This window comes from Mustela erminea, chromosome 7, assembly GCF_009829155.1.
Source record: "Mustela erminea isolate mMusErm1 chromosome 7, mMusErm1.Pri, whole genome shotgun sequence".
NCBI lineage: Eukaryota > Metazoa > Chordata > Mammalia > Carnivora > Mustelidae > Mustela > Mustela erminea.
Genome location: NC_045620.1, coordinates 26,479,078 through 26,497,849, shown reverse-complemented (window position 1 = coordinate 26,497,849; position 18,772 = coordinate 26,479,078). Strand labels below are relative to the sequence as shown.

At 44.6% G+C, this 18,772-nt stretch overlaps 1 protein-coding gene and 1 pseudogene across 1 annotated transcript; both read left to right on the top strand.

The window, feature by feature from the left end:
* Nucleotides 1–756: 756 nt before the first annotated feature.
* LOC116595107 lies at nucleotides 757–1,034 on the top strand (annotated as a pseudogene).
* Nucleotides 1,035–4,142: 3,108 nt separating this feature from the next.
* DEFB123 (defensin beta 123) lies at nucleotides 4,143–11,529 on the top strand. The gene is made up of 2 exons (XM_032351090.1): nucleotides 4,143–4,407; nucleotides 11,266–11,529. Exons 1-2 carry the CDS (start codon nucleotides 4,350–4,352, stop codon nucleotides 11,409–11,411), a joined length of 204 nt encoding a protein of 67 aa, XP_032206981.1. The 5' UTR covers nucleotides 4,143–4,349; the 3' UTR covers nucleotides 11,412–11,529.
* Nucleotides 11,530–18,772: the final 7,243 nt, after the last annotated feature.

Below are 18,772 nucleotides of genomic sequence, written 5' to 3'. Positions count from 1 at the left end.
AGGAGTCCAGAGAGGCTGGCGCTCCTGTGTTTGTGTAAAGACCAGGTTGCCTGCCCCTGACACTTGTGGTTTCTTCATCACCTTAAGGTGCCCCATGGGCTACCAGCTCCTCCCACAGTGCACCTGTGGTCGCCGGCAGATGCTGCCTCTGACAACACCGGCATCCCCAACAAGGTGGTGTTGGAGACCCAGGCAAATGTTTTAAGGGAGGCACCCCAGCCTGAGTATCTTTCTGGAAAAGCTATAAACAGCCCCTCATTACCACTACCAACAGCTGCCCACGATCTCTTCTCGCAGTCGGCTTCGTGGAATCTTGGAGCTGTCCAGACCACAGTGGCATTCAGTCCTAGAGGCTTCTGTGCAGCCCAAAGCGTGCCCGGGTCCCACTTGGAGCATTTCCCAACAGTAACCCTTAGCACCTCTCATTTCCATATTTATTCAAGACTTGAAAGATGAAACAGAAATGTCCTCTTTTTCAACAACTTCCTTGGCTGGAGTTGGAGATGGGGGCAGATGGGCTAGAAAATGCGATCCTTCTTTTTTTTTTTCTTTCTTTTTCATGTGTTCAGAGGTCAGTTCAACGTCCCAAAGAAAGCAAGTGAATACACTAAAAGCTTGCATGCCTCCAACACGCATGCACTCTCCCCCCACTCCCCAACCCCCCAACCCCCGCTTCTGGTGCTGCTTGGGTGCTCACTCAGGGAGGACTTGGGACACCTCTTTGGTCAAGTGACACCTGAGACTCTGGCACTCACCATGACCATCGAAAAGCCCAGAGAAGGAGTCAAGACTGAGAAACAACGGTCCTACTAACTTGACGGTGGTGAGGCAGGATGGTTCACGGTGCAGTTTAAGATTAAGAGGCTAACTCAGTAAACTCGTGAAAGCCCATTGTCAACGACAGGGTTTGTCTATGCGGCAGATCAGGTTCCGATTTGATGGGCAGCCAATCAATGAAGCAGACCCATGCACAGCTGGAAACAGAGGATGAAGATACAACTGATGTATTCCAGCAGCAGACAGGTGTCTACTAAGAAGGGAACCTGCTATTTTACTCTAAGACTCAACTCTGTTCTTCCAGACCAGGAAGACATTCTCCATGAGAAAACTACAATTTGTTTCCACCACATCCTGACTACTACAGTATCATTTTCTCGATTCTTTTATTGTCCCCTTCCCCATTCCTTTATTGTACATGAGGTGACTATGTACATGCACAAGCATATTGCATTTTTTTTTAACTAAATGGCCAAGGGTGTGTTTTAATCAACATCAAATGGAGAAGGGATTGGGAAAGTACCCCATATGATGGGGTATTTTCTGTCTGTATTTTGCATCTGTGAAAATATCCCCTCTCTCTATTCGTGGCATGTTCATTCAGCTCTTATCTTTTTATTCTGGTAAGTTATTTTTCTCTCATTGTCTAACAACAACAACAAAAAAAGAGCAACATAAAAATCCTTGCATACCTTGTTCAATTGGAGAATTTTAATGGTTTTCATTTATCATTATAAAACCAAGGACAATGTTATAACTTTTTTGTACATAGCTGTTATATGTAAGGCAATGTCTTTAAGCATGGACGAATTACTCTAAAAGCAATGAATCCTAGATCATTTTCCCTTCAAGTAAAGCATCCTGTTGTTTAAACAAACTTCTTGCTAAAAAAAAAAAAAAGAGAGAGAGAGAGAGAGAGAGAAAGTTTGCATGCCTAAATGACCTGTAGCACATTTTTTTTCTTTAGAAAAGAAGGAACAAGGGCACAGATGTTTCCATTTGGGCAGAAACAACAATGTTCCTTGTTCATTGTCATAAACACCTAAAGATACATTAATGTCTCAGTAATAATAAACTTGACATGATGATGTATCTGTCTCCCAGAACTGCCACTGCAAAGGACCACAACCTGGGTTACTTAAAAGAATAAAATTTGTTTTCTAAGATGTTTAATTTATATATTTGAAAGAGAGAGAGCATGAGCAGGGAAAGGGCAGAAAGAGAAGGAAAAGCAGACTCTCCACTGAGCTGGGAGCCCCATTTTGGGGCTCAATCCCAGGACCCCGGGATCATGACCTGAGCCAAAGGCAGACACTTAACTGACTGAGCCACCCTCTTTTTTTTCTGCAAGGTGCCCCTCCCTTTTTTCTCCCCGCTTTTAAAGAGTATTTATCTATTTATTTCAGAGAAAGAGAGAGCAGAATTTTCTTCTCTCACACTTCTGGAGACTAGAAGTTCAAAACCAGTGTTGGCAGAATAACTTCCTCCTTGGGGGCTCCAAGGGAAAAATCTGTTCTGTGCTTCTCTCCTAGCTTCTGACGGTTGCCTAGTGTCCCCTGGCATACACCTGTGTCACCCCAGTCTCTGCTTCCATTGTCACATGGCTTCTCCCTGAGGGTCTCTGTCCAAATTTTCCTCCTTTCCCCGCCCAGTCCGATCCAGTACAACTTCACTTTAACGCAATTACATCTGCAAAGACCCTATTTCCTGATAAGTCACAATTCACAGGTGCTTAGGGTTGGGATTTGAACATCTCTCTTTTGGGGGCTGGGGCGGGGGCAGGGGGGGTGTGCAATTCAATCCACAACAGACAGCTTTTTATTAAACATCTTTTCACATGTTCACAAGTCTTTTAATTCTTTTTTGGGAATTGTCTATTCGTATTTTTGTCCATTGTCTTTCAGACTTCTACACCAGCTCCCTTGGGGACCCCACTACCATCCTGAACAGATCTTCACTTTCCCAGCTCCTTCTGCAATTGAATAGAGTTTAATTCTGGGACGCCTGAGTGTCTCAGTGGGTTAAGTCTCTGCCTTTGGCTCAGGTCATGATCTCAGGGTCCTGGGATCGAGCCCCACATCGGGGTCTCTGCTAGGCAGGGAGCCTGCTTCCCTCTCTCTCTCTCTCTCTGCCTGCCTCTCTGCCTACTTATAATCTCTGTCCACCAAGTAAATAAATAAACTCTGAATAAAGTTTAATTCTTATAATAAATTCCTTGGCCCCTAATACTGATAACGGTTCTGCTCCTTACCAGATCGAACCTCAAGGAACACACTGTTTAAAGAGATGAGCCTCCTTAACGGAAGTGAACACGATAGTGGCAGGTTTCTAGCCTGTAGGCACGTGTCCCTTTCTCCCCACTGACTCCTCTTCAGCATCAAGGTTTCAGAAGGAGTTGTTTGGAGGGTTCTGGGTGGCACAGTTGGTTGGGCCACCGACTCTTGGTTTCTGCTCAGGTGGCGACCTCTGGTCATGATCTGGGGGTTCTGGGATCATGTCCCATGTCATCCAGTCCCACACTGGACTCTGCACTCAGCCAGGAGTCTGCTTGGGACTGTCTCTCTCTCCCTCAGCCCCTCCCCAGCACACTCGCTAGCTCACTCTCTAAAATAAATAATCTTAAAAAAAAAAAAAGTTGTTTATACTTCCTGACCTCATTATTTCTATTTTTCAGTCTTCAACCTCCTCATTCTGTTGCCCCTACGGAAATAGTTTTGGAGTCATTTTGTCTTGTAAACCCTATATATGCTTTTGTACCCTTGACGCCAGTGAGGGTAGCATCTAGTCAGGAAATGGAAGGCAACAGGATGTTTAACTCCAGGAATTGGTCACACGTTGTTGGAACACTGAAAGAACAAGACAACCCTGAAAACAGGAGAGTGACTACAGAAAGAAAGGGAGACAAAGGCACTTTCCGGACCTGGGAGTTCAGAGGAGGGACCCCAACAGCTGATTCCTGGATCTCTGGGGAAGGGCTCCGCCCCGGGTCCAGAAGACCTGCCCCCAAGGGTAAAAGGCACACGGCGCGGTTGGCCCTCGGATGGCGGAGGGCACCGCCAGGCTGGTGCTGGGAGCTTCATCTCTCACCGTTCTCCCGGTTTCCCTCCGGTCACATCATGTTTCTTACTCTCAACCCCAACGTAAGCCTCAGGGCCGACTTCTGCCTGGGACTCCAGGTGGGCTCACCTGCAGGTGCCCTCACCCTCTGGGCGAGGTCTCCCCAGTCCCTCTGCGTTCCGCGTGCGTGGCGCCCCCTGGCGGTCCTTCCGTGCAGGAGGTATAAAGCCGGTGGAAGGACCTTGGACGCGGTTGCCAGCCCCCCTGCCCGCCCCCTCCTAGTCCACTCCACCCCCACTGACCAAATGACCGCAGGAGGCGTGCCAGCTCAAAGTGTGTGGCTGCAGACCCTGGGCTCCGGGAGCGCGGGGGCTGAAGCCGTGGGCAGCTGAGGGCACGTGCGGGTGACATAGGTCCCGCTGAACAAAGGGACCTCCAGCCAGAGACCGGAGCCCTGCCCCATTCGTTTTGCCATCTCCTCGGACTTGCAGCCTCACCTTGGGCCACTTCCAGCCATGAAGCTCCTGTTGCTGACTCTGGCCGTTCTGCTGCTCTTGTCCCAGCTCACGCCAGGTAACCTCGACCCCCTTGGGGAGGGGCAGGGTGTGCAGACTGAGACCTGGTCGAGGAATCCTCAGGCCCGGGAGGTTGGGCTGCCCAGTTTCGGGAGCTCGCCTTTTGGAAGCACGGAGAGGAGGCGCCCACAGCAGGTGCAGAGCTTAGGTGCCAACCACGACACCTAGAGCTTCTGGCCCAGCCGTGCCATCCATCTGTGCTCTCTCAGGAAACAGGTGCAGGGTCTTGCACCTGAGAAAGAATGGAAGGGGTGCGCGGGAGAAGCAGGAAGAAGAGGGCAACCGCGGACCTTTTAGCAATAGTCCCCAGAATGTTCTCGGCTTTGTAAAGATCACAACCACCTCAACCAGAGAGAAAAACTCACATACACTGTTGCTGCCTCTGTGCCAGACCCTGTGTGGGAGCCTAGGGCCACAGAGATAAATGACAATGGCCCTGGGGGAGACAACGAAGGGCATTTACGACCCAGGGTGGCATGAGCTCTGACAGAGGGGGTCTAGGGATCTGAGGTGCACATGGGAGGGACCAGCCCGGTCTGAGGGCCAGGAGAGTCCTCCTGACGGGATTCCCTGAGTCCTGAAAAGTATGCTGAGATTAGAAGGGGACGGAGAAGAGCAGGAAGCAGGAAAGGTGGCCCAGACAGAAATCAGCTTATGCAAAGAAAGATCCAGCTGTGGAAGAGAGCATGGGGCCTTCAGAAAACTGGCACACCATTGGGGCAAGGGGCATAGTGAGGGGGAAACTGAGGAAACATTCAAGGTCCAGGTCTTGAGGGGCCTTGTCTACCAGATGAGGGGGCCATGGGAAGACTAACCAGGTTCAGGCCATGTTCAGACTTGCCCATCCCCCACCCCACCCCTGGCCTCACTATCCGCCCCTCCCATTCAGCTGGCTGAAGCTTCCCCCAAATGTGACAAAATAGTTTTTAATATCTTTGATGAATTTTTATTCATTGCAATCTTTATTGCTGCAGAAAGCCAAATTGTCCCATCTTTGACTTGTGGTAGCCTTATTACATATATCCCTGCTGGTTTGTGATAGTTTCCTTGTGAGAAAACCCAGCTTAGAGACACCACAAGAAACACATTTGCAGTTCGATGGAGTTGGACATATTAACTTGGCACAGCAAAGGAAAATACACAATAAAGGAACTGTGGGACAAAAGACGGAACAAATAAGGTTTTTATAGGATTAAAGAGAGGGACGGAGTTTGGGTAAAATGTAAATGAAGTTATGTGTTTGTTTTGTTTCAAGTTTTTATTTAAACTGTAGTTAACTTACAGTGTAATATTGGCTACAGGAGTAGAATTTAGTGATTAATCACTTACATACAACACCCAGTGCTCACCTCTTAAGCCACTTAAGCCACTCCTTAAGCCACCACTTAAGCCCTCCTTAATGCTCATCACCCAGTTAGCCCATTCCCCCCTGAAAAGCCCGTCCAGCAACTCTGTTTGTCTTCCATAGCCAGAAGTCTCTTATGATTTGCTCCCCTCTCTCTTCTTTTTCTCTTTCCCCTATGTTCATCTGTTTTGTTTCCTAAATTCCACATATGAGTGAAATCATACGACATTTGTCTTTCTCTGTGAAGTAGTGTTTAATAGACTTCATGTGAAAAGGGTTTAACATCAGGCCAAGACTGAGAAACGGATTCAGGGTTTCATTTCCATGGAAAGTACAAAATGAAGAGAGATGTGGAATTTTGTATCCCAAAATCCCTTCTCTGACAATCTGCTCTTGGCTCTGAAATCAAGGATACTTTTCTGTTTTGAGAGAATGGCTCCTCAGGAAAGAATGTAATGTTCCAGTCCTGCCCCTATGATTTCAAACACAAAATTTCTGAAAGATGTGACTTGAGACTTTGTCCTTTTGTTAAGTGACAAAAGCAGTTTCACTGGTTTGTAGCTGGTTATCTGGGGTGACAAGACATTCTAGGCTCATCTTGTACAATTCCTGCCCGAGGTCTTGAAATCCTCATTTCTTCAAGAAGCTCTGGGGTTTTTGTTGTTGTTGTTGTTGTTTTTCTAAGTAGGGAAGTGATACTTCAGAACCGTGATCTAGGTGCTAAAGATATTCAATCCTACTAAATTAGTCTTTCATTCCATGTCTTTTCAGTAGACAGAATTGGGTGGGAAAATCAACACATTGAATACATATAAAATATCTCATGAATTCATATTAATACTTCCTATTCAAAGTGACCTTGATTAGATATGATAGGGCACACTTAATGAGTAATATTCCTTTTTTTAAAAAGATTTTATTTATTTATTTATTTGACAGAGAGAGAGAGAGATCACAAGTAGGCAGAGAGCAGGCAGAGAGAGAGGAGGAAGCAGGCTCTCCGTGGAGCCCAATGCAGGGCTCAATCCCAGGACCGTGGGATCATGACCTGAACTGAAGGCAGAGGCTTAATCCATTGAGCCATCCAGGCGCCCCAATGAGTGCTATTCTTATCAGGAGAAAAAGCATCACTAACAAAAGTGTGCACCCGGGACCAGAGTCCTGTTGGGAATATCCAGGAAAAGCCACAGGAAATAAACTCATGAGTCTTAGAAGTCAGACTATATGGTTTACTCAACAAATGCTTTGGTTGCTTACATGGATGCCTTCACTCGCACACGCACACATCAGAACGCTTTCTGGGGGGGCATCTGGGTGACTCAGTGGGTTAAAGCCTCGGCCTTCAGCTCAGGTCATGATCCCAGGGTCCTAAGATTGAGCTCTGCATGAGGCTCTCTGCTCTGCGGGGGGCCTGCTTCCCTTCCTCTCTCTCTGCCTGCCTCTCTGCCTACTTGTGATCTCTGTCTGTCAAATAAATAAATAAATATTTAAACAAAAAAAAAAAAAAAGAAAGAAAGAAAGCTTTCTGGGAAATATGAGTATAGCAGACATTACCAACAATTCCACATGTGTCTCCTTCACATGGCAAGATGATGTCTAATCCAAGCTGATGATGGACAATGGCTTTCTGGAACTCCTAGAATTGTCAAAAGACTATGGTAGTATTTTTAGTGACACTGTCAGTGCTCTAATGACTTCACGAAGGAGCACGTGGAAAACTCGGGTGCTGCCCTGAACTTCTCCAGTGCTGTTTCCCTAGAAATTGCCATCGTATAAAACCTATCTCCAGGGCTAGTAAGCCCATCTAGCTTGATTTCAAGTTCTTCAGCTTCTTTGCGCAATTCTTTTCATCACCACGTGAGAACGGGTGTTTTGCAGAAGAATATACGCATCCCCATCCACTGAGTTCAAGAGCGAGAGTTTGATTCCTGACATCAAAAGGCAATAAATTGTTCCAACTTAATCCAACTGTACTGCAAGGAAAGGAAAAGGAGCTGGGCAAGACATCGTGACCTTCTACAATTTGCCGGGGGGAGAAAAACAGTAAACTTTGGACCCATGAACAAATTATGAGTCACTTAGGCTCTTCGGGGCCTTGTGTCAGTTTAGCAAGTTTTAATTTCAACATACGGCAAGTTCTTTCTATTTTTTCTGAGGGTTGAGAATGGTAAGGACGGCATGATTTTTGGCAAAACTGCCCTTCCTTAGTGAATATCTCAGGAAAAAGAGCACCTCAGTCACTAGAAAGGTGGGTAGTTCCCAAATAGGAAGACAAACTACAATTGTTTTTAGTCACAGGAAACACTGTTGCTTTCTGGCAAGGAAAAGCCTCTGGTCCTCCACAGAAAAGGCAGACAGAAGTGAGTACATATTCGAATCCTTGAGATTTAGGCAGCCATGCAGAGTCCGTGAGACAGTGGTTCCTTTTCCTGTCCCACTTTTGCTGTTTTTCCGGGGGTTATTAAGCTGGAGAGAGGGACATATACTGGCGCTGCCCTCACTCATCAGTTCAAACTTCTCCACCAGTGTCGTCTTAGAACAAGTTTCCGTCTTAGGCAAGTTTCCGGGGCAGCAGCTGGCTCCGTCAGTGGAGCACGTGATTCCTGATGGGGTTGGGTTCAAGCCCCATGTTAGGTGTAGAGATTACTTAAAAACAAAATCTTTTAAAAAAAGAAGAACAAGAGTCTATGGGTTTTCTTTATTGTGATGGGTCAAATGTTCCACCAAGCTCCATTTCATACAATCCGGAAAGAAGCACCCGTTAGCCATCTTAGTGTCTGCATCACACGTCAGATTTCTCTCAGTGTATTTTTTCAGAACCTAGTTCTTGTGATGGTAGTCTGCTCAGGGTTCAAAAGAAGTTTTAAAAGATAATTTTTAAAAAAAAAAACAAAAAAAACAAAACTGGGGTTGCCTGGGTGACTCTGTCAGTTAAGCTTCTGCCTTCGGCTCAGGTCATAATCCCGGGGTCCTGGGATCAAGCCCCACGTTGGGCTCCCTGCTTCTCCCTCTCCTCCCCACTCATGTTCTTTGTCATTGTTTCTGTCTCTCTTTCTCTCTCAAATAATAAAATAAATAAAACCTTGAAAAAAACAATTCCTGGCTCATATATATGTATATATACTTATATGTACATATGAGCTCGTGTTAAAGATTTTATATAACTCATAATGAGAGAACAAGAAGATTTTATAACTGGATCAAAGCATAAATAGGAACTGGTTTTCCCAGGCGCCTGGGTGGCTCAGTGGGTTAAGCCTCTGCCTTTGGCTCAGATCATGATCCCAGGGTCCTGGGACTGAGACCTGCATTGGGCTCTCTGCTCAGCGGGGAACCTGCTTCCTCCTCTCTCTCTGCCTGCCTCTCTGCCTACTTGTGATTTCTGTCTGTCAAATAAATAAATAAAATCTTTAAAAAAAAAAAAAAAAGAAAAAGAAAGAAAGAAACTGGTCCCCCAACCCGCCATGGTGCAGGGGAAGAGAGGGAATCCACTGAACCTCTATGCAAAAGAATATACTTGAAAATAGAGAGAAATAATTTTTTTAAAGATTTTATTTATTTATTTGACAGAGAGAGATCAGTAGGCAGAGAGGCAGGCAGGCAGAGAGAGACTGAGAAGCAGGCTCCTTGCTTGCGGAGCAGAGAGCCCCATGCGGGCCTTGATCCCAGGACCCTGAGATCATGACCTGAGCCGAAGGTAGAGGCTTAACCCACTGAGCCACCCAGGCACTCCTAGAGAAATAATTATTTTTGCCCTACTATTGTTTATCAACAGCTCATAGAGTCGTAAAAATAATTCCCACATAATCAAAATCAGATAACCCTAAAGACTGTGATCTACCTAGACCAAGCATGATTGACACTATTGATCATTATTGACCTTTTGGCACTTTGGGCTAGATAGTCCTTTGTTGTGGCTGTCCATTAGAGGATATCTAGCGGAATCCTTGGCCTCTACTGACTAATTGCCAATAGCACCTCTCGCCAGTTGCAGCAACTAAAAATGTCTCTACACAGTTCATTCCAAACATCCCCTCGGGAGCAAAATCACCCCGGCTGAGAACCCCTGCCCCAGACGATGCATTTTTTCAATGAAGCACAGATTTCCCCCAAGACTCTCTCCCCTGTATTGTTCAAAAGGTCGTCTCAAAGAAAGCTTACTCCCGATTACAAAATACACCTGGTCAAAACCTACAGCAGGAAGAAGGAAATAATAAAATTTACAAATTAATGAAACTTAAAATTAACCTACAAAGGAAGGAAATAGAGAAGAGTCAGGGCTTTAACTGTCCGAAGAAAGTGGCTTAACAGACACAACTGGAGGTCCCAGGCTTCATTCAGCTGCCAGAGCCCCTGAAAACCGAGTCAGAGCAGGCGTGGGGCTTTTCAGAACAGAGAAGGGTGTACAGGTCCTCATTTGGTTCAAGCAAAGGATTTCACCTTTAACTGCTGCAAAACCTGTGGCTGGAATAGAAAAACTGTCCCAGATTCGTGTGCCTCTAGGTTGAGGTCATGGGTGCCATCCCACCCCAAAACTGTCAGAACACTTCTTCCGGGAGCTGTTTTGGCAAGTCTTGCAATCTGTTGATTGAGCAAGATCCTGGGACAGGAAAGGCCCCCCCAAAATATGGAAGGGGAAAATGGGGGTTACTGTTGAATGAGTAAAAGAATTTCAGTCTTATGAGATAAAGAGTTATGCAGGTGGCTGGCGATGATGGCTACCCACAATGTATTTAACACCGTCGAACTGTGTGCTTTAAAATGGCTATGATGGCAAATTTTATATTATGTGTACATAACTGTAATTAATGAGAAAAAACCTAAGTGCAGCCACCTCTTAATGCTAGACTTTGGCAAAAAATATAAATAAATAAATAAATAAATAAATAAATGAAATTATGAAGAAAGTGTTGGAATGTTAGCCAAAAACAAAGCCAAAAAACAACCAGTATGGATGACCCATGAACACACACTGAGTGAAAGAAGCTAGACACAAAAGGCCACGTGGTATATAATTCTGTTGGCATAAAATGTCCATAGTAGACCCATCAACAGAGTAGAGGGCAAACTGGTGATTGCCCAGTGCTGGGGAGAGGCGTGCAGGGTTTCTCTTTGGGATGATTAGAAAGTTCTGGAATTGGATGGTGGTGATGGTTGCATAACACTGTTAATATACTTAATGCCCCTGAACCATGCACTTTAAAATGCTTGATGGGTACCTGGCTGGCTCAGTTGGAGGAGCATGCTATCTTGATCTCGGGGTCATGGGTTTGAGCCTCACATTGAGTGTGGAGATTACATAAATAAATAAACAAATAAACAAACTTTAAAAAAAAAAAAACAATGCTTACACTAGTAAGTTTTACATTCTTTGTATTTTACCACAATGTTTAAAAAGGGAGAGAAAGAAAAAGGAGGCCAATGGTCAAAGACAAGGGAAACTAAAGACCTGCTTTAAAACTTCTTCTCAGGGCTGACCCTGTCTCCATTCTTCTTTCTTTTTTGTGTCAGGCGGCACCCAAAAATGCTGGAATCTTCATGGCAGATGCCGCCAGAAATGCTCCAAGAGGGAAAGGGCCTACGTTTACTGTACCAATAATAAACTGTGCTGTGTGAAGCCCAAGTTCCAGCCAAGAGAAAAGCTATGGCCATTTTAAGTTCTTTGAAGCCTCAAGCCATTGAAAACGCAGATGGAGCTGCCCTGAGTCTGACCGCAGTGGATTCCTAAATTCTGTCAATAAACACGTGTGGCTGATCTCTGTGTTCATCTCTTTGTCTACCCCAGCAGTACTCAGGAAATCCCCTTTGAGGTGAAGTCAAAATATTTTCATAACAATAATAATAAGAGAGTATTTGCCTTTTTCAGTCTCGCTGTCTCACAAGTGTGCAGTGGAATCTTCTGGAATCTATATGACATATGATGATATCATTGTTCCATGAGTTGATGAAAAGTGTGTTTATGTATCCTGATGTTCCTAGAATTTTTTAAGGTAACAGGGTGTTCATTTTCAGAGATTAACTCAGATTGTTCTTGATAATTCTATTGTGCTCTTACTAGCCATCTTTAGTCATTATTAATCTCTGTAACCTCATGATCATCTAATAATAAATCATTACTTTGAAGGGCCTCCTGGGTGGCTCAGTCCACTAACCCTCTGCCCTTGGCTCAGGTTGTGATCCTGGGGTCCTGGGATCGAACCATATGGTCAGCTCCCTGCTCAGCGGGGAGCTCTCCCTCTCCCTCTGCTACTCCCTCTGCTTATGCTCTCTATCTCTCTCAAATAAATAAATGAAAATCTTTTAAAAAATCATTACTTTGACATTCCAAAATGTTCCTTTGTACCTGTATGCAAACCTGAGGAGAACCGAGAACACTTCACTCTCTTGGTTTGCAGAAGCTACAGTCTCCCTGAGTGAAAACAACACTTACTCTACACTCCACAGTTCCTTTAAATACAATTTCTAGCACACGATTGGAAGATATTAAAAGACCTTGACAAAGGAAGGAAAATAAGATGCATAACATAACCAATTGACTAAAAATAGCCAATAGCAGCAAATCCAAACATGGAACAGGTGTTGGACTTCACAGACAACTTTAAAATAACTATTACAAACATGTTAAACTAATTAGAGGGAAAGGTTAAAAGGATGAATAATTTAATACACAGAGAAATACTTTATCATTTTTTATTGCTACATGACAAATCACTCTAAAACCTAGTAGGTTAAAATAACAACTATTCGTTAATTCCCAGGTTTCTGTGTGTGAATTGAGTGATTCTTCTTGTATTCTCAGCTGGGGTCACCCATATGTATGACTGCATCTCTGTCCATGTGACCTTTCTGTTTCAAGGAAGTTAACCTTGGCTTCTCACATGGATAATTAAGTCTAAGAGGGTAAGCCCCAATATGCAGCATTTTCAAACTTCCATTATCATGCTTTCTTAAATCCCATTGGCCAAAGCAATATTTGCTTTTTAACTTATATTTTAGTTAGTTAACATACAGTGCAATATTGGTTTCAGGAGTAGAATTTAGTGTTTCATCACTTATATATAATACCCAGTGCTCACCACAAGTGCCCCCTTTAAAGCCCAATGCATTTAGCTCATTACCCCTCACTGCCCACCCCCCCACTATCACCTCCCCACTAGCAACCCAACTTTGTTCCCTATTATTAAGTGTATTACACTAAGTGAAATATGTCAGTCAGAGAAAGACAAACACTATATGATCCCACTCATATGTGGAATTCAAAAAGAAAACAGAGAACACATGGGAAGGGGGAAGGAAAAAAAGGAGAGAGGGAAAAAACCTAAGAGACTCTTACTGATAGGAAAGGGAAAGGGGAAAGGGGAAGGGGCAGAGAGAGAGGGAGAGAGAGAATCATCAAGCAGAGGCCTCGCTGAGCAGGGAGCCCCAGGCAGGGCTCAATCCTGGCACTCGGAGATCATAACCTGAGTGAAAGGCAGATGCTTAAAGGATGGAGCCATCCAAGCGCCCCCAACATGACTTTTACTAAGGCATCTTTTTAGCTTCCGCTCATATTACAAACTGCTTATTCTCTGCATTTCCCAAGTCTGTTCCCAATTTTTTTTAAGATTTTATTTATTTATTTGACAGACAGAGATCACAAGTAGGCAGAAAGGCAGACAGAGAGAGAGGAGGAAGCAAGCTTTCCGTCAAGCAGAGAGCCCGACGCCAGGCTCGAACCCAGGACCCTGGGATCATGACCCGAGCGGAAGGCGGAGGCTTTAACCCTCTGAGCCACCCAGGTGCCCCACGTTCCCAAATTCTTGGAATAGAATCTTCCTGATATAGTTCATCATTTTGTACCAAGCCACCTGGTAGGTCGCTGGCTTGGGGAGATCCCCACCTCTTATCCAATCAACTGTGTCTGGGGCATGGGGATGGCAGGGGGAGTGGTCTCCTGGTCTGCATATGACTGTCACTTCATATGACTATCACTGCATATGACTGTCAAGGCTCTGAGCAGGGGTGCAAGAACATATATGGATGGTTCATGCTGTGTTCCATGTATTCACATTTCCGTGTATCCTTGCTATAAACTCCTATAGGGAGGAATATGTCTTCATGAAACACTGAGCCCCTAGCTTAAGGAGAAATAGGCATCAGTGAAACACAGGTCTTCCTGGTGGAATGCTGAGGAAGGTTACCTATGGCCCCTCTCTCTATCCCCTCATGAGTTCCCACCAATCTATTAGTGAGAGCTCGATGTTCCCAGGGTCCTATTAGACCCAATGCTCCTTTTTATAATAAGTATTTTGCAGGGACACCTGGGTGGCTCCATCCCTGAAGCATCTGCCTTTGGCTCAGGTCATGATCCTGGGGTCCTGGCAAGGAGCTCCTCATCAAGGAACCTGCTTCTCCCTCTCTCCCACTGCTGCTGTACCCCCACTCCCTGCTTATGCTCTCTCACTCTTGCTCTCTTTCAAGTTAATTAATTAATTAATTAATTTTGAATGGGTAAATAAATAAACATTTTGCAGTGCCCCCTTTCTGTCCCAAAATAAAATTCATAAATATTGTAACCTATCTACTCATATAATTGCAAGGAAAAAATCAAAATAAGCTCTAACCATAATATAAAGGAGAAAAGAGACTGTTTCATAATAATATGTATTTTGATATGTAAATACATTTAAAGACATAATGAAATATGTCAGACCTTGCGCCTATACATAGCATGAGTGCAAGAGCTACAAATGCAGACTCAAATGCATGGGTCCATATGCACAATTCCAGTACTACTCCAAGTGTTTGCTCTTCGTATCCTGACTTTCCAAAACGGTAAACAGCTTGGGTAAAGTTCTAACCAAAACAAAGTATAATCATTCCTTGATTTTTGCAGTAATTTCATTCCAGAAAAATTTGATATGCAAAAACAAAACAAAACAAAAACTTGCAAAACAGCCTTAGATTGTGGGCTCAGAGAATTATAAATGGGTTTCTCACCTACATCAATGTCTAGCAGGAGATCTGAATTTTGTTTGGGAAATGGGTCAATACTTCATTTCCCAGGTCAGTCACACACATAGCATGCCATCTTGTATCCCAGGTCCCCCACCCACTAAATTCCAGAAAGGACTCCATTAATTTTGACTACCAAAAGAAAACAAAAACACAAACACAAACAAAAACAAAAACAAAAATCCACCAGCAAATTTCAAAAATCACCCCTAGAGGGCAATGTCTTCCCATTGAGAATCTTCCATCTGCCATGAACAGAGTCCTTTCTCTCTGGTGGGTCTGTTTGTAAAATAAATGCAGCTGCATCATAAGCTAGAATAACTTACCCCAATGTAATTAAATGTGCTCCAAAGAAAAGATAAAGGGAGAAATGAGATATTGGATGGGTTTTTTTTTTCCAAAATATTTCTTACCTTTATTTTATTTAATATTTTTTGCGGGGGGGAGGTTTTATTTATTTGAGAGAGAGACCACATGGGCATATAGGGGAAGGGGCAGAGGGAAATAATCAAGAGGACTCCCTGTTGAGCTCCGAGCTTGACAGGGGCTCATTTCAAGACCCTGAGATCATGACCTGAGCCAAAGCCAAGAGTCGGACACAAGCAACTCAGCCCCCAGGCACCACACCCCTCCCCTTACTTTTTAAATCAACCTAGTTTTGCCTTTCTGAACGCGGTATATAGAGTCATTCAGTATGTACATCTTTGTATATGGCTTCTTTTGCTTAACATAATGTTTTTGAGATTATCTCACGTCGTGTGTATCAGAGTATATTGTTACTGTTGTTTATTGTTTATTATTGTTAGTGCTGTACTGTATAGATATAATTCAATTTATCCAGTCACTTCCTGGACATTTGGGTTGTTTCCAGTTACGGGATATTAGAAATAAAGCTGCTATAGGGGTGCCTGGGTGTCTTAGTTGTTAAGCGTCCGCCTTCAGCTCAGGTCTGATCCCAGAGTCCTGGGATTGAGCTCCACATTGGGCTCCCTGCTCAGCAGGAAGCCTGCTTCTCCCTCTCCCACTCCCCCTGCTTGTGTTCCCTCTCTTTATCTCTCTCTGTCAGAAATAAATAAAATCTTTAAAAAAGAGAGAAGAGGGGCGCCTGGGTGGCTCAGTGGGTTAAGCCTCTGCCTTCCGCTCGAGTCATGATCCCAGGGTCCTGGGATCAAGCCCCACATCGGGCTCTCTGCTCAGCAGGGAGCCTGCTTCCCCCTCTCTCTGCCTGCCTCTCTGCCTACTTGTGATCTGTGTCTGTCAAATAAATAAAACGTTTTTTAAAAATCTTGTTTTGGAAGACTATCTAAGCACATATGGAAATGCTCGTGAGACATTGGTAAGTAAAAAACAAAACAAAACAAAGACCAAAAAACCAGGACACCAAAAAGTATGTGCAGTTTTATTCCTTTTTATTTGCAAATCCCATTTTACATATATTTTATTTGTGGGTATTTATGTGTAGTGAAAATACTGATGATGTTTGCTTTCTTATTTGTGCTTCCGTTTCCCAAGCTCTCTCCAATGAACATATATTTCTTGTAAATTTTAAAAAACACAAGTTAAGGGTGAATCTGGAAGATAAAATCAAGTGCCAGAGGGCCAGTGTGGAGTCCCAGCAACACCATTTACTGGGTGTATGACCTGGACAACACTTCACTAAAAGCTTCAGCTGCCTTCCAGAAAAGGAGGGGATAATAGTACCATGACTACGATAATTAAATGAGATGAGGTGTGTAAAGCCGTGGGTCCTTACTAATAATGGCCCAGTGATAGTACTGTTATCACTAGCTCAGCCCTTCGAGGACTCCCTGGGGAATGTTTGTGCTCTGACCTAGTGCTGCTGAATGCCAATACACAGCACAAATTCCTTCTGTAGCACCATCCACCCCCCTGGCTCACCTTGCATACCTCCAGGGCCAAGGAGCGCTCTTGCTCCCAAACCTTCCCCTTCACAATGGCCTGTCCTACCCCTGTGTGGCTACTGTTTATCTGGGAAGAAACCTTGACCTGAAGTTCAAAGATTTAAGTCCACATCCCAGCTCTGCGCCTCAGGAGCTGTGTGGCTTTAGACAAGTCACTCCCCGTCTCTGAGCTTGGGAGCCTCATCTGTGAAGTATCTTGAGGAACCTTCCACCCTAGAATTGCCTCATCTGCTTGGCCTGTTAGATGCATCCGTATGACCTAGGTGGTGGGATGTAGGCTTAGACGATGGTCTGTTAGGGTGCTGGGTGGGAAACTGTCCTGCACGTGTGAGGTGTGAGCTTCCAAAAAAAACTATCTAGACTGTTGGGTCTCAGTTCAGTCCCTAGAAGGGTGATGGCTGCCTTCAACATGATGCTCTGAGAGAAACACAGCATTGCTTCTGGAATATTCCTGCCAAAAATGCATAAGCTGAATTCAGTCATGAGGACACATCAAACTCAAACTGAGGGATGTTCCACAAAATAACTGGCCTGACCTCCTCCAAGACATCAGTGTCACGAAACACTGAAGAACGGCTCCAGGCTAAAGGAGGTCAAAGAAATTGACAGCTGCTTGCACTATGTGATCCAGAGGTTTTGTTAGGCTATACAGGACTTTTTTGGAAAAGCTGGTAAAAGCTGAACAAGATCTGAAGATTAGACCATAGAATTTTGTCAATGTGAATGTCCTGAGTTTTGTCATTGTACTGTGGTTATATTAAAAAAATGCCTTTGTTTTTAGGAAAAACACACTGAAGTATTTAGGCCTAAAGAGGCTCATGTCTGACATACAGATAAATACACATATATTTATATTTTTTACATACACGTATAGAGAGAGAAGAAATGATAAGGTAAAAGTGATAAAATGTTAATTTTGGGAAAACTGGGTGAAGGATCTACGGGAATTCCTCGCATTGTTCTTGCAGATTTTCTGAAGTCTGAAATGTGTGGAGAAGAAGGCCAGCGGCGTGCCTCTGGCTCTGGAGAAGAGACAGTTTTACGGAGCCGTGACAGAGTACGGGAGAATCTCATCTGACCCCACAGCCACCCCATTCAAAGCTAGGACGCCGTTTTGCCGGGGAGGATTCTGACATCAGATGCAGGAAGGGACTTGCCCTGCGCTCACAGCACAAGGCCTCGACGTGGCAGAGCTGGCGTATGAACTTGAATCTGACTCCTCACACCTCAAACTCATCACCATCTTCACTGCAACAAGGTCACAGACTCCCTGCACCATGTCTGGGACTGAGCAAAGTAAACATAGCTTCTCCACTCTTTGTAGAATAACACAGAGGGGAGGGGTCAGAGGGCAGAACTAAACTTAGTTCACCCCAGGATAAAACTTGGTCTGATTCAACAACCTATATATTCTCTTGAGGTTTCTTGAATTCGGAGAGACTCGGTCTCTTTGGTATAATTGCTCAGGCTTCCTGATTCTTCCTTTCGTCCCCTGCTTCTTCCAAATAGGACAACTGTGCTGGGGATGAGGAGTTTCAGTGACCGGCATCTGCTGGAATCTGGATGCTGCTGAAAACATCCACTGGCTTTCCAGCGGCAACTGGTTGCTGGTGAACTGTGCTCAGGCCCCCTGCTGACTCATCAAGGCCTGCTGGTGATACTGGCTAAGGCCACCTCACATTGGCTCACTGTAGTTCTGTGGCCGGCTCTGGGGTTTTTATCTGGTTCTCCTTCTAGGCTCCCAACACAAAGCCCACTCCACCCCACCACACTGGGTCCTAAAACAGGCCCAGAGGCCATTGGTTCAATGTCTAGGTCATCCAGAAACTGAGGGGGATACAGACAGAGGCAAGGCTGATTCTCAGGAAGCATGCTTCGTTATTAAAATAATTCAGTACTGGGGCGCCTGGGTGGCTCAGTGGATTAAGCCGCTGCTTTCGGCTCGGGTCATGATCTCAGGGTTCTGGGATCGAGTCCCACATCGGGCTCTCTGCTCAGCAGGGAGCCTGCTTCCTTCTCTCTCTCTCTCTGCCTGTCTCTGTCTACTGTGATCTCTCCCTGTCAAATAAATAAATAAAATCTTTAAAAAAAAAATAAAAATA